The sequence below is a fragment of the Rhododendron vialii genome, chromosome 5a (genome assembly GCF_030253575.1).
Source record: "Rhododendron vialii isolate Sample 1 chromosome 5a, ASM3025357v1".
In the NCBI taxonomy this organism is placed as follows: Eukaryota; Viridiplantae; Streptophyta; class Magnoliopsida; order Ericales; family Ericaceae; genus Rhododendron; species Rhododendron vialii.
In genome coordinates this window covers 27,814,485-27,838,527 of record NC_080561.1, presented here as the reverse complement: position 1 = coordinate 27,838,527, position 24,043 = coordinate 27,814,485, and the positions used below count along the sequence as shown (strand labels likewise).

General features: G+C 38.4%; 4 protein-coding genes across 4 annotated transcripts; all 4 read right to left on the bottom strand.

Annotated features, from left to right (window-relative positions):
• Positions 1–1,263: 1,263 nt before the first annotated feature.
• LOC131326906 (serine/threonine-protein phosphatase PP1 isozyme 9) lies at positions 1,264–6,077 on the bottom strand. Its single transcript, XM_058359815.1, has 4 exons — positions 5,409–6,077; positions 2,270–2,829; positions 1,953–2,147; positions 1,264–1,741 (listed from the first exon to the last, which is right to left on the bottom strand). Exons 1-4 carry the CDS (start codon positions 5,602–5,604, stop codon positions 1,718–1,720), a joined length of 975 nt encoding a protein of 324 aa, XP_058215798.1. The 5' UTR covers positions 5,605–6,077; the 3' UTR covers positions 1,264–1,717.
• A 4,818-nt stretch (positions 6,078–10,895) lies between these two features.
• Positions 10,896–11,825, bottom strand: LOC131326902 (uncharacterized protein At5g01610-like). Its single transcript, XM_058359810.1, has one exon. It carries the CDS (start codon positions 11,605–11,607, stop codon positions 11,104–11,106), a length of 504 nt encoding a protein of 167 aa, XP_058215793.1. The 5' UTR covers positions 11,608–11,825; the 3' UTR covers positions 10,896–11,103.
• A 5,261-nt stretch (positions 11,826–17,086) lies between these two features.
• On the bottom strand, positions 17,087–17,625 carry LOC131327765 (uncharacterized protein At2g29880-like). The gene is made up of 2 exons (XM_058360899.1): positions 17,275–17,625; positions 17,087–17,203 (listed from the first exon to the last, which is right to left on the bottom strand). Exons 1-2 carry the CDS (start codon positions 17,623–17,625, stop codon positions 17,087–17,089), a joined length of 468 nt encoding a protein of 155 aa, XP_058216882.1.
• Positions 17,626–17,756: 131 nt separating this feature from the next.
• LOC131326901 (protein ALP1-like) lies at positions 17,757–18,783 on the bottom strand. Its single transcript, XM_058359809.1, has 3 exons — positions 18,706–18,783; positions 18,386–18,611; positions 17,757–18,281 (listed from the first exon to the last, which is right to left on the bottom strand). Exons 1-3 carry the CDS (start codon positions 18,769–18,771, stop codon positions 17,803–17,805), a joined length of 771 nt encoding a protein of 256 aa, XP_058215792.1. The 5' UTR covers positions 18,772–18,783; the 3' UTR covers positions 17,757–17,802.
• Between the last annotated feature and the right edge of the window lie 5,260 nt (positions 18,784–24,043).

The following is a 24,043-nucleotide window of genomic DNA, read 5'->3' as shown; positions in this document are numbered from 1 at the left end:
ATAAGTGTTCCAATTTTCAATCCATTTGAACCGATGCAAATATCTTATTTTTTTAATCATTTTATCTTAAAATAGTCATAATGGATTTTGGCTCTAAGGTCTTTCAATGAGCACCCTAAGAGAGCCCTAAAACTAAATAAGGAGTCTTTGGGTGCTCGTTGAAATGCCTTAGAGCCAAAAATATCAAAAAAAAAAAAAGATCTTCGCACCGGTTCAACCAGATTGAAAATTGGAGCTCATAATTTTTTAATCACATTTTTTGCGTTAGTTTTATTGACGGTGTTAACGATTTTACCAATTTGGAATGTAAACAAACTACAGGGACGAAATTGAGACATTGAAACTAGAGGGACGAAATTGAAACAACTGTAAAACTAGAAGAACAACTACGAAAATTTTACCTATTATAAATTCACATCACAAGAAAATAAAAAATGGAGTGATTATAAATAATAATATTAAATGGAGCGTGAAAATCATAGAAAATACACGAAAGGATTTTTACATAGTTTTTCAACTGTGTAGTTAACTACATCCATGACTCGCATTCGCTGTGTATAGAATGAAGACCGCAGAAGAGCTACACCAATTATTGCGTCTAACACTTCTTTATGTCATCTTCCGAAAAATGGCCCAACGGCCTTGTAGCCAAAATGGCATCACCCCAACACTCCGGATTTGGGTTCCCAAAAGTGGTACAAGGGGTTTGTGAGGTCCTAATCTTTTGGGCTGATTTTGCGATTTCATCATAATGGGCTCAGGGGGCCGTTACAGAGACAGGTTCTAATAAATGATACCTTGGCGGAGGCAGTATTCTATTCATGCGCTTCTGTGCCAAAAAGTTTTTCGGTTGTTGAATTTAAAACATAAAAAATAAAATAAAACAATTCAACAACCGAATAACCCCTCAACACAAGGTTTTCCTTACAGAGAAAATCGAACCCCTTCTATAAGGAAGAACTTCAATCTAGTCAGTGAAATTTCACTATAACAAACCTTGACTATTACGCTGCAGTCTCTGGTCTCCACTTGGATGGCGAAATCTGAGCTTTTACTGTACAATAGCCGTATTAAAATCCCCAACATATTCCCATTCAAAAAAATAAAATTCACGCTCACATATTTGTTTCTGGAGTTTATTGGGAAATGAAAAGTTATCTGCTTTTAAAACTCTGCGCTTCCATGCATCTCAATGAAGACGAGTCGAAAGACACAAAACAAGTTGCACATACTTGCATGCACACTCACTGACTCACATCAATCGGGAGTCCCACACAAACTGCACGGCATGTATGGATTACATTAAAAGATAGTACAAAACAAGCTTCAACAGAACACCGCGATCCATATACAAACAGTATAACAACCAAAAATCATGGGAAGGCTCATCCTCAATCAGCATTTGCAAATTGAATGCTGATTTCTGGATACAAGGACCTAACAAAAGGGTGTCTAAATCAACCAAAGAGGAAGCAAATGAAAAAAAAAAAAACCTGAGTTGCTGCACAGAAGATAGCATACGTTGCTAATTTACAGATCAGTCCTGATAAGCTCTATTGCAGCCAAAGTGTGTGCAAGCTTCAATCTCATGAGAATCTCATCTGCCATGGACTAGTGAATGATGGCTTCGCCACAAAAAAGCTCATCTATTAGCATAAAACATTCATTTATGGCGAGATATGAGCTTCCTGTTCTTTCATATCGAATGAAAGAAATCTCAGGCCTTTCCGATCTTAGGGGGCTGTTCAAAGTAGACAAGGAAAAACAAATAAGCGAGATTACATTTGCTGGAACTGCAAATAGGTAAATCCGTTGATATCACAAATTAGGATCTGTGATACATTCAGAATTCAACTTTAAGAAAAACCAAAAAAGAGGATCATCCCAGTCTAAGAATATGATGATAGAACCAAATAGAATAAACGGAAATGGGTATTGTAAAAAAGATATACCTTTTTGAGGGGCAACTTGGAACTGCCAGGAGATTGCCTGTAATCAACTGGTTTTAATATCTCAAAAGAGCACATTAGGGATTCATCAACACTCAGTAGAGCACCTGCATTATCAAACTCCCCACCGTAATTTGGAGCTGAGAATATAGTTACAAGCCTTCGTTTAGCAAAAAATTCGTACCCATCCTCCACCACCTGCATTTCAATTCATATGAATCATATGTATAGTCACAATGTAGAGCACACTAATCTGTTTTTTGCTTTATTTCTACGAACTAAGCATATGAAAATTTAGCCGTCTGAAAAAGTTCGGTTACCTGATGACCCCGACAAATGAGGTCTAGGTCATTCTTATCCAAAAACTCAGCCACCTTGTCAGCTCCAAAAGTACAAGAAACACCTCGATCACTATCTGCCCAACCCTCAACCCTAGGGTCTGGATCAGACCATAAGAGGTCACATAGGAGACCACTATCCGGAATATCAGCAGGCCTCTCAATTTCTTTTATTTGGTCCAAATTTTGCAACTCCGGAGAAAGTCCTCCATGCATGCAAAGTATCTTTTCCTCAATCAAAGCAGCAACGGGCAAACAATTGAAGCAATCTGTGAATATCTTCCAAAGACGAACATTGAATCTCCTTTTACATTCGTCATAAAACCCGTAAATCCTATTTATCTTTGCATCTTCATGGTTTCCCCTTAGAAGGAAAATTTTGTCAGGGTATCTTATTTTGTAGGCCAGAAGCAAACATATTGTTTCCAAGCTTTGCTTCCCTCGATCGACATAGTCGCCAAGAAAGAGGTAATTTGCTTCCGGAGGAAAACCACCATATTCAAAAAGTCTCAGTAGGTCTTGGTACTGTCCATGTATGTCACCTGCATGCCATTTGCAATTATTAGTAGTAGTAAGCGGCACAAGGGAAAACACAAAACAAATAACACTTGGCAGTAATTCCTATAAACTTAGTTGGCCTTGCTCATGCCAATGATCGAAATCATTCTGCAGATTGTCAAATGAAAAATCACTAAAGATTGGAAACCTTCCTTGGGTAGGGGGTTATGTAAGTTTTACTGAATACCAGCAAAAAAGAGAGTGGAAAGCTAAAATGACAAACAAAATTGATACTATATAAGCTTCATTTCAAACATTTCCCACAACTCCTTTTGTTTCTTCTCCTTCCTTTCTAACTTTTTGTTTCAATGCAGCGCCTGGAGTTTCAAATGGTTATCAGCTTTTGGACAATTGGACCTCATGAAAGCTTCTTGTATGTGTTAGAGGCAGGAACAAAATTTTTTTGATCTCGGCAAAAGAAAATTTCATTATCATAAAGATAAAAGATGAAACCAGTACAATAGGCAAAGATAAGCATTGAGAGAGCTTCAAAGGGTACACAACTCTTCTAGTGCTGCTACTCGCATAATCTCAACCTATCCCTCTGCCTCTTGATTTTTAAATAAAACACCCACAAGAAACCTAATGTTTAATAAACCCCAATAAAAAACACCCAACCACCTAGAAATTTCGCACAACCACGCCGCCTCCACTGTAACCAAGGTAGCCTCCACCATCACAACTACACGCCAAAGATTGACCTGCATCCGCCAGGACGGCCTCCTGCATAACCACCAAAATCACCACTGCGCCTAAACCTCTCCATTGAAACAAGCACCGCTGCAACAGCTCTCCCCGCAACCCTTCCACCAAAGCCAACACCCAAAATAGTTGCCCACACCTAAATAGCCCCATCGAAACCATTGTTGCCGCTACACACTGAAACAACCCCATCGAAATAACTGCCGCCTCATTGAAATCCTTGCCGCAGCTACACACCGAAACAACCCCATCAAAGCAACTGCCACCCCATCTAAACCACTGCTGCTGCCACACACCAAGAGAGCCCTGTCAAAACAACTGCCGCCGTAACACCTTTTTTCCCTCCACACCAGATGTCGCCGTCCTCCATAACACCCCTCCATCTTCTACAACCCCCGTTGTATACACTGCTGCTGCTTCACCACTGCAACCCCAGCCATAAGGGTGCCGAGAAACACGAAAAAGGGGCTTTCGAACAAAAGAAAGAAGAGATCTGAGAGAGAGAGAGAGAGAGACCAACCACTAAGACAGCGGCGGCGGCAGACAGAGGAGAATAAGAGGAGGGGGAAAAGTTGAGATAAGGTAGAAGCGAAGCAATACCATAGGCAGAAACAATTGCCTAAAATTCAAAAGGTGAGTACTGAGTACTTTAATCATGAATGGAAAATAGGTTGTTTTCCAGGTAATTAACTCATCAACTGAAGCATGAGGAATACGGGAGACGCAAGCTAAATCTTCTACAAAGGATTAGGCATCCAACCTCTCAACATAGCACAAACCGTGACAGACATAATTCACCACAGGTAATAGTGCAAATACATATTACAGCCCTTAGAGAACATACACACTAACTTTGAACATAGTCTCTGCAGGCCGATTACAACTTGCACCAGCAATACAGCTAACAGAGGCTAAAAGTGATTCAGATTATTCCAAAAGACCAGCACAGCCAAAACCATAATCCAAGTCAAATTAAACATTCGCAAACTTCTCCAGACTTAATGCACTCATGTTGCCGTCTGACATAACCACAAAAAAGCCAATCATCAGCCTCATCATCATTACGACAACAACTCCTATCATTACCAATGGAGTAACCATTTCGTTCATAATTTTATTTCTCTTTCCTTTCATAAGTAAAGTGCTAGATTGCATTCAAAGACATAACAATTGGGTGCAATGGATCGCAAACCATATCCAAAGTCTCGAAACACTCAAGGGAGCAATCTCTCCACCAACAACCCTCCTTCATATCAACACAATACCAATGAAACTTTGTCACACCAACACATGCGCCATTTTTGTCAAACAATCCAACAAATACAAGTTATCGTGAAATCCCCCTACCCAGGCAAAAACTCTCCCACAAAATCGGAAAACCAAAACATATTATCCTGAAATCCCCCTACCCAGGCACAACCTCTCGCACGAAATAGGAAAACCGAAACATACATATTCATTGAATCCACCATCCAAGTTCCAACCTTCTTTAAACGACAAATTTCTATCGCATAACCAACATCCGATTTCCCCAGCAGGCCTGGTGTACTAATCTCTTATTTTCATGAAGATTTGATTTATGTTTCAGGATGCCTTGGAAATTCATCAACATATGATTTCAGCGATTTATCGACTTACCCAAAAATCTACAGATTCCTCTTTCTCAACACAGATTTACAAAAAGACACAAACCTTCCTTAAATTCAACATGCCTTCATCATCATTACGTAAATGCAAACACACAAATACATGACCCCACACATCACCCACATCAACAACTCAGCATCACACCTTTAATTCTGAAAACCCATATCACAAACAGACTATACATAAGTTTTCTAGAGAGAAGAGAGAAACTGACCACAGATCCGGACAGGTGCGTGGAGCTGGAGGAGATTTGGCTGAGAGAGGAAGATTTGGCGAGCGTTGACGCACAGCTGACGGATCTCACCTTCTGACAACTGAACCTGTTTCCCTCCTTTACCCTCCAACAATCTCCTTATTATATCCTCCAAAACTCCCTTGTCCATCATCCCCTCCATCGTCATCATATTCATTTTTTCCTTCTCAAGATCCAAATTTTTCCAAAATCCCACCACACCCACAAGGCCAAAAGCTCCTAAATAACAGAAAATAGAGAGATACAGATGAAGAATGTCAGGATTTGGATATGGGTCTTGATTTGTTAGATCAAAAAGGGATATTTGGGGCTTGTCACTGTCCCCACCCAAATGATAATTGTGTGTTTCTTTCTCTCTCTGAATGTCTGTGTATTCTATGGGTTTCTCTCTCTTCTCTCTCTCTCTCTCTCTCTCTCTCTCTCTCTCTCTCTCTCTTCTGTTTATTGGTGCCAACTGCCAAGAAGATTCATGGAGGTTGAAAGCTTCAAAGTAGGTGTAAATTGGACTTTTGACTTAAATGGCGCACAATGGTGAGGAGGGGCAATGCTGTACACGTGGATTAGAGTAATGGAGTGAGGGTCACGGAGCATATGAGAGCAAAACCGCGTAACTTGAAGATAGGGTTGTGTTTGTTGGTTAAAAAACAACAATAAGGCTTTATTTATGCATTATAGGATTGCCGGTCGATTTTTTTAGACAAGAGTTCTAAAGCATTAAGTGTCACGAATTGATTGAATTAATTTTTAAATCACTCACTTGATGTAACAAGATCTGAATTTTTTTAAGCAAGATTAACGAAAGATTTATATAGTAATATTTTCATGTTGACTAGGTCATTTACATGTAACATCCAATTTCAAGATATTTTGTAATTTCTAGGACAAAAATCAAAAGTCTCACTCTTTTTTCCCCTCTCCTAACTAAACCAATGTGTAAATGTAAATCCAACCACCACAATGCGCACATCTCCCTTTTTTTTGTTTTTGTCTTCATGTTTCGTCTATGCATTTGGTGGTAGGCCAACTTTTGGTTCCACCGCTTGTTGTTAGAGAACGGTTTGGATTGCTATGATTTCTGACTATAAACCCTTGTCAGCTGCACAGAGCAACAATTAGTCAGAGGCGCACTCCGTTCAATGTTGTTTAGCTATTAATGCTATCTAATGGCTAAGTCAATTGATCACCGATGAAAGTGTCCGAGTAATATTAATTAAGCCCTGCCAAGACGGCCAGGATGTTATCTTATATGCAACTTATGATGTGCAAGGTTTTGATCCTTAACCGTTTGTAGATCGAGTCCCAATTTATAAGGTTCGGTGGAGTGTGAATTTGGTTAATAATGTACTTCAGTAATTTTTTTTTGATAGGAATGTACTACTTTAGTAATTTGCTCAAATCATCCTTTCTAATGGTTGATTTTGACATTTTATAATCCTTCTCACGCACATTATTCCAATGAGGGGAGTGGTCGACATGACCCTAATAGGTCAACGAGCGATTCTCTGTAGAATAGAAACTAACACAAGTTTCTTGCATGGTGTATGAAAATATATGGAGCTTTTTAAATTATGTGACATGTTTTTTTCTCTGTTGCACACCTCAATTTTCTGTACCCAAAATCTAAAATGAGAACTTATTACTTTGACATAGTATTAAAATTTTAGGCCCAAAAGACAACCCCTCTAGTTTCCAAAAACCACGACTAATGGAGGGACCTCTACTTTGAAGAGATAAAAAAATTCAAAATTGGTAATGGAGCGAATATATACGTCATATGTAGAATTGAATAATTTCTCATAATTAAAGAGATATTTTGATGTATTTGGCATTAGTTTTGGAATAGACTGTGATGAAGAAGATATTTATAAGATTTGATTTAAAGTCATGTATATATAAAGCTTGGTTGTTAGATTGGCCAATTAATTCTCTTTATTTGGAAAACCTTTAATAAACTAGAAGATGGGTGGCGTGATTTCTCTTGAAACCAAATCAAAATTGGGATAAAGGCCGTTTTCACTTTTCACTACCCAAACAGTTATAGAAAAGTAAAAAAATTCTTATTTTTATACAAGTATTTTTAAAAATATCTAATGAAAAGCCCATATACTTGGAAACTATACGTAATGCATAATGTTTCTTTAAGTAGACAGATGTACTTTGGGATGATATGAGAGCACTTCTTAAACCTACCAAACTAAATTGTTTGCTAAACAGAATAAGGCACAAAATCTGAACGCCTTGGCCTAGTGGTCAAGGCTTGAGACTTAGAAGTTAGAATTGGCTTGAGGTTTAGGATTTGCTCGCTTCTAAGATCGTAGATTCGAAACCTCTTAAGTACTTTCAACTCTTTTTGGGTCAGTCCATACAGAGTTTTGCTCTACCTTTAATTGAGCAAGAGTTTTATAACCACACTCACACTCACAAAGGTGGTGGGCCCCACACACACGGGAACAACAAGGGATTAGACGAGATGTATATAAACTGACCCGGACACCTGTGTTATTAAAAAAAAAAAAAAACCATAATGAGGCACAGCATCATACAAAGCATGATCCTAACAATTTCAATTAAGCTAACAAACAAAGGCACCAGGGACATACTTCTTGATTACACCAACAAAACCTCCAATACCAGATTATTCTACCGAATGCAGAAAACAGAAATTAAGGGACACACTAGAGAAGCCAACAACGAAAGACCAGCAATCACAACATGAAGCTCATCTAATGTTACTGTTTTCCAGAGTATTTCAAGAAAAACAAAAGAACCAACTTGGTTGAGTATTTTGCTCCACGTTCCAAGAACAAACCATCTTCCTTATCTCTTCTTGAATACTCCTACGCACTACGTAGCATCCTTGGTTTTTCACCTAACCGCTATTGCATTTCTCACCATCTGCAAGTGATACATAGCTGCAGCTAAAGCAAGGTTACAAGCTGAACTTCCAAAAGAGTCACAGATAATGGCGGATCATTCAAGTTCGCTTCTCCAGTTTCCAGCCATTCTAGAAAACTGGTTTTTCCTCAACAGACTGCTCCAGATAAAGCTAGAAAATTACATCAAAAGAAGAAACGATAATGTGATTCTTCCAACTGATTGCACAAAACACGCATAGGATACACATCATTCTTCCAACTGATTGCACATAACACACGTAGGATACACATCGAGACCTATTTCGCTTTCACCTATCCATAGTAGCCACAATAACCCCCTACATCGACCTATTGCTTTGACTAGGCCACTGGCCATCTCCAAGTACCTCCTTGTATTCCGTCTACAACCTTAGCCAAATGAGAACAGCTATACTGGAAACCACACACATTCTTCAAATTTTCTCATAAAAGGGCCAATTGGATGCCAATTGCTAACCACAAGAAACATTCCGTTCTAGTTGGGGATACAAAACGACATAAAATTTACATAAGCATGCATATCCACAGCCACACGCTAGAAAAAATCTCTCTTGCAATAAGAGGTATATTTTCCATTTTTTATCTCAAGACTAACTCCAAAGGGACCAAACTATCTTGCCTAGAAGGCAGATCATTCCGATATGACGAACTGGAAGCCACATTTCCCATGGGGTATAACGAATATAATCTTCTCAAGTTATAAGCATTTCTCCATGTTAAACACATCTTAATTTACAAACATCATGAACATCATATTATCTTGTTTTCTCCTATCGGAAACTACTAAGAGAATAAATAGCAAAACTTGGGGAATCGTTAGTGTTTTAGGACATCCCAAACGTGCATTCCAAGACATAAATTGCAGACGTTTGATGGAGGCTTATAAGGCTCAATGGTAGGGCCGGAGCCACACTAGTTTTGTCTGGGGTTTCCATGGTCATCCCCAACTTTTTCTAGAGACTGAGACCCCCCTAAAGTGTGTACAATAGATACGTTAAGTAGCCATCTCACAAAAAAAGAGTTAAATAGCAATAACGTATTAAGCTGTCATTTCCAGAGCATCTAAAATTCAGTAGATACCATAAGTTGAAGGAAATGATTTTAGAACTCCCCATGTTTACCAAGAAATAATCCACACTGATATCCAAAATCAATCTCCGTAATAGTAATTTGTTGAATGATCGCGCCACTCCAAACTAACCTCCAACCACCACCACCAAAAAGGGAAAAAGAAAAGCTAAGACTTGCAGAACTGAAAATTCTATAGCCTTTTTGGAATCTTTAAATAGCCTAGAAACCTTTTCCTCAAACAATCCAACCCAGTTTTCAATTTCTTTTGTGGTAGAGAGGTCCAGAACTATAGCTTTTGTATGCAAGTCACATAAACTACATACAAAATTAACATTTCTACGTTACCAAAAAAAAAAACACATTTCCAAGTCAACACGACTACATTTTAAATCAGAACAAGAACATATGGTCTAAAATTCATTTAAAAATTGGCCAACAGAGAAGAAACAATCGAGTTCAGATCTAATCTTCCTCAATTTCCATTCATTAGCAACATTCGGTAAAAGGACCATCAATGACAATGAATCAAACTTATCAATCAGGAAGAACCTCGATTATTCAAAAATATTGCAGCCACAGATACAGTAATTGCTTTTCCAAATAACCCCAAACTGGATTTTTATTCAAATAACAAGACATCATGTCAAATCCCAATACAAAGAGCATCCAATGTAATTCCCAAAGGAGAAGAAACAATTTACAAGTCCTGATCTAAACTTCCTCGCTTGCAATACGGTAGTATGTTGATGGCCATAACTGTACTTAACACATCAATCATGAAGAACAACATTTACCCAAAATAGTGGCCGACCGGCCACCTTTTATAACTAACAGCAATTAGGCAAGAACCCATGGTTCAGAATTCAAACACAACGCTTCTCCTCTCACAACAGAGAAGAAATCCGAAGCAGTTTGTAAGCCCGGTTACTATTCCATTGTCACACTAGCATCAACGACCGGAATCATATTCAAACAAATCAGATCTTTTTCACGCAATTAAACTTCTATTAAGCAAATCAAACACATCAATCAGGAAGAGCATCAATTGCCAAAAATGAGAGACACCCTTTTAAACTAGTGGCAATAAAGAAAGAACCCATAATTTATAATCGCAAAAGGATCTGGACCTCTGCAGTCCATATTTTGGACTGAGACGTCTTGATCTGGACCGTCCATCGATAGAGTCAATGGTTTGGATTTTGTCATAAAACTCTTACCGGTAAGAACTCATGGTTCAGAATTCAAACACAGTGCTTCTCTTCCCACAAATTGTGCACAGAAGACAAAATCCGAAACAGTTTGTAAGCCCAGTCACTATTCCATTGTCACACTAGCATCAACGACCGGAATCATATTCAAACATCCGTTCATTTTTACGCAATTAAGCTCCTATTAATCAAATCAAACACATCAACCAGGAAGAGCATGAAATGCCCAAAATAAGAGGCACCCATTTAAACTATTAGCAATAAAGAAAGAACCCATAATTTAGAAGCTAAAAGGATCCGGATCCTCTCCGGTCCATGTTTAGGATTGGAGGAGACAGTCTGGATCATTGATTGCAGCAAATGAACATACAGTCCCGATCATGATTGTCTCCTCGAGTCCAAAACATAAATGGGGAGGATGCATTTCCAATCGAAAAACAATGCTTGCAGCAAACTATTGCATTAAAAAGACGAAGATAAACCAAGTGGGTTTGTCCTAACATTCCTCACTCTCCGATCACCACAATTCAACCCACACCCACACTGAGGACACTCCTCGAAACTATCTACCGAGAACCCGGCCGACGCGATCCCAACCGAGAAATCGAGGTCGTCGCCGTTCCTGTCGACCTCTACAATGTCAACCCAGATGAAAAACAACTTCACTTTGACGCCCTCCAATTTGGAGAGCCTTCCCTTGGACACGTACCCTTTGATTGTGGGCTTGTAGTTCAGTTGGTACGAGCCCTCGAGGGAGAAGGCGCAGCTGCCGTTCAAGTAGGCGGAGAACTTGCCTGTAGACTCGTCCAAGTCGTAGCCGGTGACGCCTTTGGGTAAAACGCCGATGGGGAAGTTGTATCGCTGGAGCATTTCGTAAGCTGTTGGCTTATCGGCGTGGGAGCTTTGGAATAAACATATCAGAGTGAGGTATGTGATTGATGCTACGGATATGGTATGTGAACCCATCTGTGTGTGTGTGTGTGTGTGTGGGGGGGGGGGGGGGGGGGGGGGGGGTTGTGGGGGTGTGTTGTGGTGGTGGTTTGGAAGAGCTCTCTCCCCCTCTTTCTTCACGACCGACCTATATGTCTCTCTCTCAGCGCTATGTGGACGAAGGAAGGGTAGTTGAAGGTGGGTTTCGGGCTTGCCATTCAACAGTTGCAACGCCGGGGGATATCCACGTTGCCCCCAGCAAGACAACAAAAGCTAAGGGCCCTGCGGAAAAAAATCGGGCGTAAAAAATAAGAAGGGGGAATAAGATAGGGTATTAATTTTGATGGGTTGGCCCACATCGATTTGATGTTTATGGAGGAGAAAAAAAATAGAATGTGGTTTGGATGGGGTATTAAATAGGTGGATAAAATTTGACTTTGTTTGGATGGTTTATAAAATGGGGGAGATAAGAAGGGGTGGATGATGGGAAAAGCTGTCAAATGACTATTTTGCCCATGTGCAGTGTTAAATTTGATTATGTATGAAAATAATTATATAAATTCAAAAATCAATATATTAAATAAATTTTGAAAAATTGAAAGTATAAAAAGCTAAATGAATTTAAAAATGTATATTCTCAAAAATTTATATTAAAAAACGTTTTTTTTAATGAATGGTAAGTATTTATTTTTCAATTATCTAGGAAAGTGATTTTTTTTACAAAGAAAAGACAAATTAGGGTAGGTTTGAATGAAAAGTATGATTTTTTTGATAGAATGGAAAGTAGAAGTTGGTTGAATGTTGAATTATGGATATATTATTGAATGGTGGATATGTGGTAGAATAGTTGGTAAATTTTGCTTATAAATAGCAAGTAAATTCATTGTCAAACTCATTCAAAAATCTCAATTACAAAACAAGTCTCAGATTTTTTTTGATTGTATGGCTAGTCGTCCGCCTCCTCGTCACAATTGGGTTCAGGTTGAGGAGATCCTGTTGATTTCGGTACTGAAATCAATGGTGGAGTCCCGATTGTGGACCACCGGGAGTGGACACTTTCGTCCAAGTTACTTGAGCTATTTGAAACGTATCATGGACAGTGATTTTCCCGAAGCTGGCATTGAGGAATGGCATATTGAAGCGAAGGTAAAGCAGTGGCGTCGTACTTGCTTCATCATTGTGGACCTAATTGATCGTCCCGAATTTGAATGGGACGCAAGTCAAAACATGGTGGTAGCTGAAGACGATGTTTGAACTGCAATCCTCCAAGTAAGCTTTAATAAAGTGCTATAAATTTGTTAAGATCAAAATATTTCTTGTTCTTAATTAATTCATTTTGACTTAGGTTAATCAACAAGCTCTGGTGGCAAGAGATGTTCAATTTCCATTGTTTGATGACTGACGTGTTTGCTTCATTCCCCCTCCCGAGGAGCCGGAGGAATAGGTGTAGATCGCGGAAGAATAAATTGTATTACCCATGGATGTGTCATTTGGTGGCTATGTTCATGATGTTGAAACGTAATGTTTGAACGTCTTCAATTTAAAATAATCTTAGAACTTGTCTCTATTCATAACGTGATATTCTACAGAAACTTGGAACGTTCAAGTTCATTCGGAATCGAGAACAAGTGCCAAGAAAATACAACCTACGAAACCTAACAAAAAAAATACAACAAATGTCTTGCACCCATTGATTTGATGTTCAACTCCCAACGCACTTGCGGATGTGGAATTTTTGTCTTGCAACTTTTTCAAGTTGTATCTCTCCTCGTGAAACTTGAGCAATGCTTCTTCGGCTGCATCGAATGTCCTGTACCTTTTCGCCATGCTTCCTGAGTATCCATTAACTTGGAGTTGAGCTTCTCCCCAAGTTGTATAGATGTCCGGCTTATGTCCAACGAAAACCACCCAATAATAGTCTTTTTCTTCACCTGTCATTGAGTAATCTATTCGAAAACAACATTATAAGTCATGACAAACGCATGAATCAAATTGCCTCTTAATCACAAATAAATAGTTGAAAACCAAAATTAACGCATTTGGCTCAAATTTCATCATTGCCAGTTGACACATTTAGGACACAGACTATGACACAAGTAACAATGGTACCATAAATGGGAGGACTTTTGCAGTCAAATAGCTGGAAACATGTGGCTCAGATTTGTAGACAATTTTTGCAAGGCACCAGGCTGCAACATGAGTTGCCAAATGACCCTCTCAAACGTTGCCCAGCCTAAGTCTCTAACGTGTCTTGTTAATTTTTCATAATAGCCACACACAAAAAGGTTTTGGCCTCTTTTTGTGGGTTAAAACTGTAGGTTTTGGCTCAGTTTGTGGTTGCATTTTCGTTTAATACATACAGTTCAGTTTTGCTTCAGTTCGTGACTCAGAAAACTTTCATCATAGCCACCAAAACATCTAAACAAAAACCCCCAGTTTTACCTCAGAAATGCAAGCACCAAACATAACCAAACCTCAACAGTTTTCACACATACGCAGAGGCCACAAACGTGCAGGTTTTACCCATAAATTGAACCACAAAACTGAACCAAGTACTGTAGTTTTAAATCACAAAACTGAACCAAAACCTGTAGGTGTTACTAAATCAGAATTTGTGTGGGTTAAAACAGCCGAAAAATACAGCCACAAAACATAAGCAAACCCTGCAGTTTCATCCACAGAACAGAACCAAATGGCAGCCAAAAACTGTACCACCATACACACACTCATTGACTCACAAAACAGAGGCCACAAACCTGCAGGTTTTACTCATAAACTGAACCACAAAATTTAACCAAGCACTGCAGTTTTAAACCACAAAACTGAACCAATCACTGCAGTTTTAAACCACAAATTGAACCAAATACTACAGTTTTAAATCACAAACTGAACCATAACCTACAGCTTTTACTGCACCATAATCTGTTTATACCATAACCTCATGTTTATACCCACAAATGTTTGTAATAGCTAGAAAACTGAACAAAACCATACAGAAAAGCTGAACCAACACAGCTTTAAGCCAAAAGCAGCAGTTCTAACCCACCAACAATGGCCAAAACCTGCGGCTGTAACCCACAGATACAGTACAAAACCTGCAGTTTTGAATGGAACAAACAAAAACCAACACTTGCAGTTTAAAACCAAATGAAACACAGGCCAAAACCAGAGTACATAAACCAAATGACACATAAACCAACACTTGCAGGCACAAAACCGAACCAAAACCTTTAGAAAAATAGAACCAAAATACTGCAGTTATAACACATGAACATAATTAAGGCATTTGGCTCAGAGTACAGTTGACAACTTTTTGAGAGAACTAGGCTGCAACATGAGTTGCCAAACGACCCTCTCATATTACCCCGCCTAAGTCCTCATTGCGTGTTGTTCAATTTTTATCACAGCCACAAAAAAACCAGGTTTTGGCCTCTGGTTATGGGTTAAAACTGCAGGTTTTGGCACCAGTTTGTGGCTGCATTTTGGTGAGGTTATGGAGGAGGTTTTGACTCAGTTTGTGGCTCAGAAAGCTTTCATCATAGCCACTCAAACACATGAACCAAAATCTACAATATAAACTCACAAATGGAGGCATAAAATAGGACCAAACCCCTGCAGTTTTAACACATTAACAGAGGCCACAAACCTGCAGTTTTGACATATAAACGTAGGGCAAAAACCTGCAGCTTTAACCCACTAACGGTGGCCAAAACCTGCAGCTTTAACCCACCAACAGTGGCAAAATCCTCCAGCTTTAACACATAAATAGAGCCAACAAATTGCAGCCAACACATGCATGCACAAAAATGAACTAATATGCAAGCACAATAGCCACCCAAACATCTGAACAAAAACCCCCAGTTTTAACTCAGAAATGCAAGCAAACTGAACCAAGCACTGTAGTTTTAAAGCACAAACTGAACCAAAACCTGCAGGTTTTAGTGAACCAAAATCTGTGTGCAGGAAACAGCCCAAAAATGCAGCCACAAAACATAACCAACCCCTGCAGTTTCACACACTCACTCACAAAACTGAACCAAATCATAACCATAACCTCATGTTTAAACCAAATCATGCAGTTCTTATCCCACAAAACTGAACCAAATTGTAGGCAGAAAACTGAACCAAACCATGCACAAAAGATGAACCAATTTGCTCCAGTTTTAACACATAATCATAGGCCACAAATACTGACACAGTTTTATCTAATGTATCGATTTGGCTCAGAAAGCTTTCATCATAGCCACCAATAACCTGCAGCACTATAACAGAACCAACCCAACAGTTTAAACACACAAACAAAATCTGCAGTAGATAAGCAGAGCCAACAGTGGCCAAAACCAGCAGTTTTAACCCACCAATAGTGGTCAAAACCTGCAATTTTAACCCACACATAGAGGCACAAAACCTAAACCAAAACCTGCAGCCATTGCCACACACACACACACCTGCTATACTTTTTACCACAGTTCAATAGTGGAATGGGCTCAGACAATACATACAAATCAATAGGGTACTCATGGCTGCAACTAATGTTACCCCGCCAAGGTATCTATCTTAATGAATAATCCAATTCTATCATCATTGCCCACAAACATAAGTACAATGCATAAGTAACCCATCCAAGGCCTGCATTTGTAACCCATAAACATAATCAAACGTAGGCCACGAATACACCATTGTTTTACCATAACATAGCATAAGTAGAATATTGTTTGACGATGAAGGAGAACATAAACACAATATTACAATACACTAGGCTGCAAAAGATTGTTCAAACAGCCTCAATGTATCAAAATATTAACAACTAGGGACCACATATCTACGCGTGATCGATCGGCCGCTTCAAAAAATGGGCCATATGTGTAAGAGTGAAAGGTCGGCCACTTCAAAAAACTTCTACTTCTTCTCCCTCATAGCTAAACGGGACCAAAGATTAGACCATCCAGGACGGCCTCAGCCCAGCCCAAGCTTGTTTCAAATCCTCGCGAGTGCCATAGAATAGGTCTAGCCTATCTTCAGCCGAACAAATGACGGCACCTAACCTAAATCGTTGGGTATCAGTAAGGTCAAGCTTTTCAAGCTCTTTTGGCACTTGTGTGCGGTGAGCGGATACGTCTTTGGAATACCCCATTGCATTGGTCATTTTTTCCATATGGACATCACTCTTTTCCAGCCATGCCTCCATGCTTATAGCAAGGGATTCCACATCACCCATTCGTGTCCTCTTCTTCCCCTTTTGAGTTCCGGCATTGGCCGGAGGTGTGGAGGTCCGGGGAGTGGATGTCGGGAGTGACGTACGACGTGCGGAGTTCAAACTTGTGGAGACCGGAGGTGTGGAGACTAGAGGTGTCGAGTCCAGAGGTGACGAGTCCAAAGGAATTTCATTGGCAACCCCCGAGGGTCCACTTGTGTCGGTGGGATGAAATTCTTCACCGAAGAATGGATGGTAGAGACCGTCATTCTCCTCCTCTATATCTTCATTATGCATCACATTTTGATGTAGTCGCCCCATTTATGCAGGAGCCTCCGCTCCACACCCATTAGCCCTATCCTTTCCAAAGATGATTTCCCAATCATCAAAATAAGGGAAACGCTTCCCACCCACCTCTTTGACCTTCTTAGGGTTGGCCTACATAAACATTTCAAGTTTAAGTACATGATCCCATGCCATAACATATCAATTAAAGCATTGGAAGTTACCTCTTCGTAGATTTTCCACACATCATCATCCACGTCAATCCTTTTGTTGACATGGTCCCACCCAAACCCACTAAGTCCCACAATGTCACATATTTTGGCATATGTTCGTCTCCAATACTTGACTTTGGAGTTAATGTGGGGGGAGGCCTTAATATTGCTCTCCGGCATGATCTTCGCCATCTCTTTCTCAAGTAACGTGAAGAACCCGAGTTTAAACCCATTATCCGCGCTCCATTTGTCACTTATTTCGGCTACCATGCATTTCATGAGGGCATCCTCTTCGGATTTCCTCCACACCCTATGGCTCCTTGAAGCCTTTTTGTTAGGGACATTACCTTGTTGGGTATCCATTATTGCAAAAGCATTTTAAGTTTGACAACAATGATTATTTAAGAATGTCTAATAAAAACTACAAACCGGAGTTCAATTACAATCATAAAAAGTTCATACAAACTTCTTGAAATAGAATTTTTACATCATAAAAGTTATTCAAACACTTATTAATACAAATACACTAAACAAAGTTCCTCATGGTGGAAAAACCTCTTGTCCCCCACCATTTCCTAGCCAATGATTGTACATGGCTGTAGCCAACGCATCCCTCTCCCCGCTCCATTGATTGGAAGTCTCAATGGTAGTGATGTGATCATCTACCTCCACATCGTGTATGTGATCACGTTCCCATGCCGTGTACTCGTTCTCAATGGGATCGTTGGGCATCTCTCTTTTGATGAGGTTATGGAGGAGGCAACATGCTGTGACGATACGTGTTTGAGTCCTAATGGGGTAATATGAAAGAGACCTCAATATTGCAAAGCGCATCTTTAACACACCAAAGCTTCTCTCAATTACATTCCTAGCAGCTGAGTGCTTCATGTTGAAGTACTCCTCTCTGCTAGTCGGCATGTGACCTTGCCTCCAAATGTTAATGTGATATCGTTGCCCGCGGTACGGTGCTAGAAAACCCTCGGCATTTTGGTATCCGGCATCCACAGGGTAGTAATGTCCTGTACCAAATGGAAGTTATGACATTCACTACAAATGGTTTAAAGGAAGGGTTGATAATAGGAATGGAGTGAAAATAAGGTGAATTTTAGGATTTAAAACATACCATGGGGGACTATCAAACCATCAGGTCTTGAAATGGCGTCCCTCAGGATCCTAGAGTCAGTGGCCGACCCTTCCCAACCAGACAATACAAAGACAAACTTTAGGTCTCGACTACATACACCTAAAACGTTTGTGGAAATCTCACCCTTCCTTGATCTATAGCGTGGCCTGTCAACTGCCGGGGGATACACTGGCACGTACGTCCCATCCAATGCCCCGAGACAATTCTACGACATAATCAGTACATTTTGTAACTAAGTCAATATGGTGGAGCTGAGAAAACGAAATGGAAGATTTTACAATAATTGAAATGAAGTTTACCTGAAACCAACTCCATCTACTGTCATGGTAGTTAGGAGGCACAGGCTCGGGCCTTACTAGGAGCATGTCATAAAGGCGCAACACACCTAGGAGTACGACATTGAATGTCTACTTACAGTTTCAGTTGATCTCCAAAAGTGCAATTTCGTACGCCTCTGTTTTGTATGGTGAGCTAGGATCCACAAGAAAATGTCTACCCTTTCCTCGAGACAAACATTTCGCGAGTCTCCTAACCCAACACCTCGAAGTAGACAACACAATCTAAAAAAGGTACGCCTATTTACCCTCAATTGCTCGTGGCAATCTACTTCATTACCATTGACAAGCCTATTCACAGCATCTACTTGGGTTTGGTAGTAGTTTGGATTTGGGGACAACTCAGGACGAGGATATTGTGCCGTGGACACAATGAAGCAATAAAGCCGAAACACACTCATTGCAGCACGAATGTACATGTTTATTGCGATGAATGCCTCTTCCTCTTCTCTTCTCCTTAATTCTGTTCTGTTTAATCTCGGCATTGTAAAAAAACCTAAAAAGGGCTTCATGAATAAAACACAAGTCATTTTCTTAATTACAAACTACAAACACTAAATTACAATTTCATTTTCTTAAACCAAACTAATGTCTTCTAACCCTATTCATACACACACAATACATAAAGGTCGGGCTATTTTTTTAGGCTTTTCTTTTGGGGTTTCATCTTAATCATCCAAACCCTTGCAAGCATGAAACAATAACTTAAAAACAACATATTGCAGCCACATATATGATGCTATGATGCTATAATAAGAATACAAACCACTTCCAATAATCAAAACCCAATTTAAACTGCAGTAGTATTGCAAAAAAAAAAAAAAAATTCATGCTTCATTGTTCAAACCCTTGTTTTACTTGAAACCTAGTCAAAAACCGTTGCACTAATCGAAACCCTAGATCCAAAATACACAAAAACACACACAAAACATAGTTCAAACCCTTGTTGTACTCGAAACCCAGTCAGAAACCCTTGCACATTTCGAAACCCTAAAAACAGTTCATCCACGTACAGAGGCGTTCTTTATTTTTCAGGCATACCAAACATAAAATCAACAAAACAGGACCCATACGCGCACGCGCACACACACACACACACATGGATCTAAAAATGGAGGAGACAAAAGAGTACCCATTTTTTTGCGCGCACACACATGGCTGTTCCATTTTTTGACCTATACAAAACAATAAATCAGCAGACGAGGAGCCATTACACACACATGCACACAGAGATCTGCTAAAATGGAATCCATACCTGAGTTCACGAAGCAAATATGCACTGCACTCCAAATCGCCACCAAAACCCTTTTTTCTCTGCTCCACAGACAACAATGGGTCGGCGACAAAAATGAGGAAGCAGTGGAGGCCTGGGGTTGGGGAAAGGGGGATAACCAGGGGTGATTTCGTCCAAATTTCACCCCTCTACACCCGGATAAATTTTGGGGAACCCTAGACCAGCCCAAAAGTTTCACTGGTGAATCCCTCGAACAAGTGAAAACGAAGAACAGAGGAAAACAAATGAGGGGAACGAATGGAGAATCCAAGCAGCGGCAAAACCATTGGGCCCACCCCTTTACCCCCTCCTTTATTTTCACTCCTCTTTTGACTCCATCCAATAGGAAAGAGTTTTCCGTCGATCTGTCCAAATTGTACAAACGAATCGAAGAAATGTCCATTTTTTGAAATGATTTATAAAAATAATTTATCGTGCTTTCACAAAATGCATTTTATAGAGTTTGCATGGCAACAAAATCTATGCAGACCAGTAACATATATTGAAAATGTATTTAAAAAAAAGAAGAAAGTATGACGCATCTTAAAGATGCGGTGCAATCAACTACCTACTACTATCGACTACTGCATTCATCTTTCTTCTTCTCATCTGAATTTTGGGTGCAATCTTTTAGGACAAATGGTGCCACTTCCAATCTCAAGGGCTAACGGGCAGGTTTTGCCACTTGTAAGCTGGGCTCAATCCTTCAAAGACTTCAATCCAAACGATCAATTATTGAAAGATAAAGATAATTCAAATTGTAAATTATTATTATTTTTAACCGTTTGTGAGAAGTAATATCACTTCCAAACTTCCTTACCCACCACAAGCCTCCCAAAACCACTACCAACTGCTTTGAACCAAGCTCAAACCCCTGTTCCCGTCATCTCCCCGCGAAACCGAAAACTTTGAAAAACTTATTTTAAGCTTGTTCTTGTTAGTAATTTATTTTAATCAACGGGTATCTATGATCTTAATTTGGGGAGATTAATAAGTATTTAATAATATGGAGCTCAAAATATAATTGAGATAAGGACGGGAATGCAATTACAATTCTGTAGTAGGGTGAATTGTAATTTGTGTGATAAGAAATAGAATCATGATGGGATTAAGATTTCTTATTTACACAAAGAGTCCAGATTTATTTCTCCTTAGGTCCCTGCCCTAGCCCTATAAATATACCGCTTCGTTGTCTAGGTCAATGACATGTTTTTGAGAGATCAGAAAAGTGGGCTGTGAGAAAGAACAAACAATCACGTAGGGTTTCCACAAATGGGTACGTGATTCGAGGTATAAAGGAATATGACAGAAGATTGTAAGGTACGGTCTAGCAGTATTCGTGGCATACAGCAAGATGTGCTATAACAAATTCAACCAACGTTCGTGACGCGAGAGTTGTGGTAAAATCCTAATTCCGCCTTGTAAGGTTTTTTTTTTTTTTTGCAATTTTTGTTGTCTAATCTATACGCGTCATTACTGGATCTTGGGGATTCGATTTTCTAATAGTTTCGACCGAACCCGAGGTAGATAACTATTTTTCCACTCTCCCTAAGTATAATAGAGTAGTTTTGACTCGTTAATAGAGCTTGAAAGCTTACATGCGTATTCTGCATTTTTAGCTATTATGATATTATTTTTGGACCCGGCACTCTACTTGTTATTATTTACAAAAATGATGGTCCTTATAATATTTATTTTATAATCCTTACGATATTTTTATTATGACACACGACTGATATGATATTATTTTATTGATTGTATAATATCAGTTGGATATAAAACGTAACAGTTATATCATTTTAATTTTTCCTGTTAAATTAAGTGAAGAAATCATGAGTTTTTGTACAAAAGTAGATTAGATGTGTACTCAAATTTGTTCCTATTATATTCTAATAATCTTTAGCATTGGTGATTGTAAAATATATATTATTTAATTAATAACATGGTTCGTTTACTAAATCTTGAAAATAAAAGTTAGTAAATAAAAATAAATCAATATACAAGTATTATAAAAGGATAAAGTAGTATTTTTTTATGAATGATATAAAAGTGAATGTATTTGTAAACTCATGTAGAAAATATTTCTACTAATTTATAAGTAATAGAAGAACAAAAAGAAATATCGTAAGTTAATAAAAACCTATAAGTTATTTTAGAAAATTTAGTAACTAAGAATTAAGTGTGAGAATATAATAAGAAATAAGAAATAAGAAAAGAAAATGAAGATATTTCCTATTTATGTTAAGTAAAGGAAACAATAATATTTAAAGTATATATAAAAAAATAGAAAAGAAAAGAAACTTCTAAAAAGACATAACCATACGTGTAATAAATTTTTTTTTAAAAAAGAATATTAATTTTTCTGAGATTTAAATTCGGGTATTTTTAGTTTTTTGAAATTTTGTTCCTTTTAATAATTATCGATATTTGAAACTCCGGACTCATTATTGTTCGTCATAAGGATATAATAGTGTTGAAGTGAATTGGAGATATTGAAAATTTGTGTTAGGGGAATAAAGATTATTGTTGGAAAAAAAATTATTTAATTTATAATATGCTTCATTTAGTAAATATTGAAAAGCAAAAGATAAGGAAAGATAATAATAGTAAATTAATATTACAAGTATTATAAAAAGGATAAGATTATAGTTTTGGTGGCTCATATTCCTTTCCAACTAATAATAGGGATTTTCAAGTAAAATCATATATACGTAATAGAAGATTGAAAAAAAAAAGTAAATCAATAATAATTTTGTAAGTTATTTAGTTATGGGTTTTGGAAATTAAGGATTAACTATGAGTAAAAAAATAAAAAAGATTTAAAAATACGGTTTCCAATTTTCTACTAAATTTAGTATTTCAGTACAAAAAAAAAATTATAAGTTGGTACTTTTCACTTTTTCCGATTTAATATAAGTTTTGTGATTATGTTCAACAGTAAAACGTTGGTACTTTTCACTTTTTCCCTGAGAACTTGGTTGTGATCGTCCACGTATCCAAGTTTTAACACCTAATTTCAAAAATTTGGGGGATTCTCCTTCTATGGGCAGGCCCAATTGCATACTTAATTGGATAATCGGGCGTACAATATAGAATCCGCGTTCCGATGAATAGACTTTCAAAATCCGTTAGACTCGAAAATTTATGAGAATGATAAAAATAGCAAGCATAACAAAATTAACGATCGTGTGGCTACTGTACATTAGACTACAGTACAAGACCTTGCTTTATAATCAAATAAGTTCAATGTATAGATTTTAAAGACAGTAAGCAACTAAATTTTTTCGAATGCTCGATCTAAACCGATAGGATTTAACATCTTGTTGATTTAATCATTGTCACCAAAATCGGTGATAATCGAATATCGGCAACCACATAATCGGAACACATTTGGTGCTTTCAGAAGCATTAAAGTCCCATACTGCACCACTCTTGGGCCACATTGACTATTTTTTTCGAATCGGGACCGTCTATGTTTACGTAACAAAGATTAGAATACTTTTGCCAAAAATGAATTCAATCTCTTATCCATACATACTTGATTAGATGTAAAACGTCATTCTAATAATGAATCTACGTCCCAATAAAAGGGCCTTCTAAACTCGGTAGACCAAAAAATTTACGAGAACAATTAAAACACCAAGCAAAATGAAATGGACATATCCATCGTCGTGATTGTGTTGCGATCGTATGAGTATTGTACATTACAGAAAAACACAAGACCTTAGTTTATAAACAATAAGGTTCAACGTATAGATTTTAAAGGAAGTTGTTCAATAATTTTTTCTGATGACCGATCTAAACCGTTAAGATTGCACATCTTATCGATTCTATATTTGTCGCCAACTTTAGTGATAATAGGATGTTGGCAATCACATGATCGGAACACATTCGATGCTTACGTAGGTATTAAAGTCCTATAGGGCTCGTTTGGATGCGGGATTAGGTTTGGAGGTGTTGTGTAATAAGGGGGGATTGGATAGTAGGGGGTATTGGATAGTAAGGGATGACCCACATTGATGTGATGTT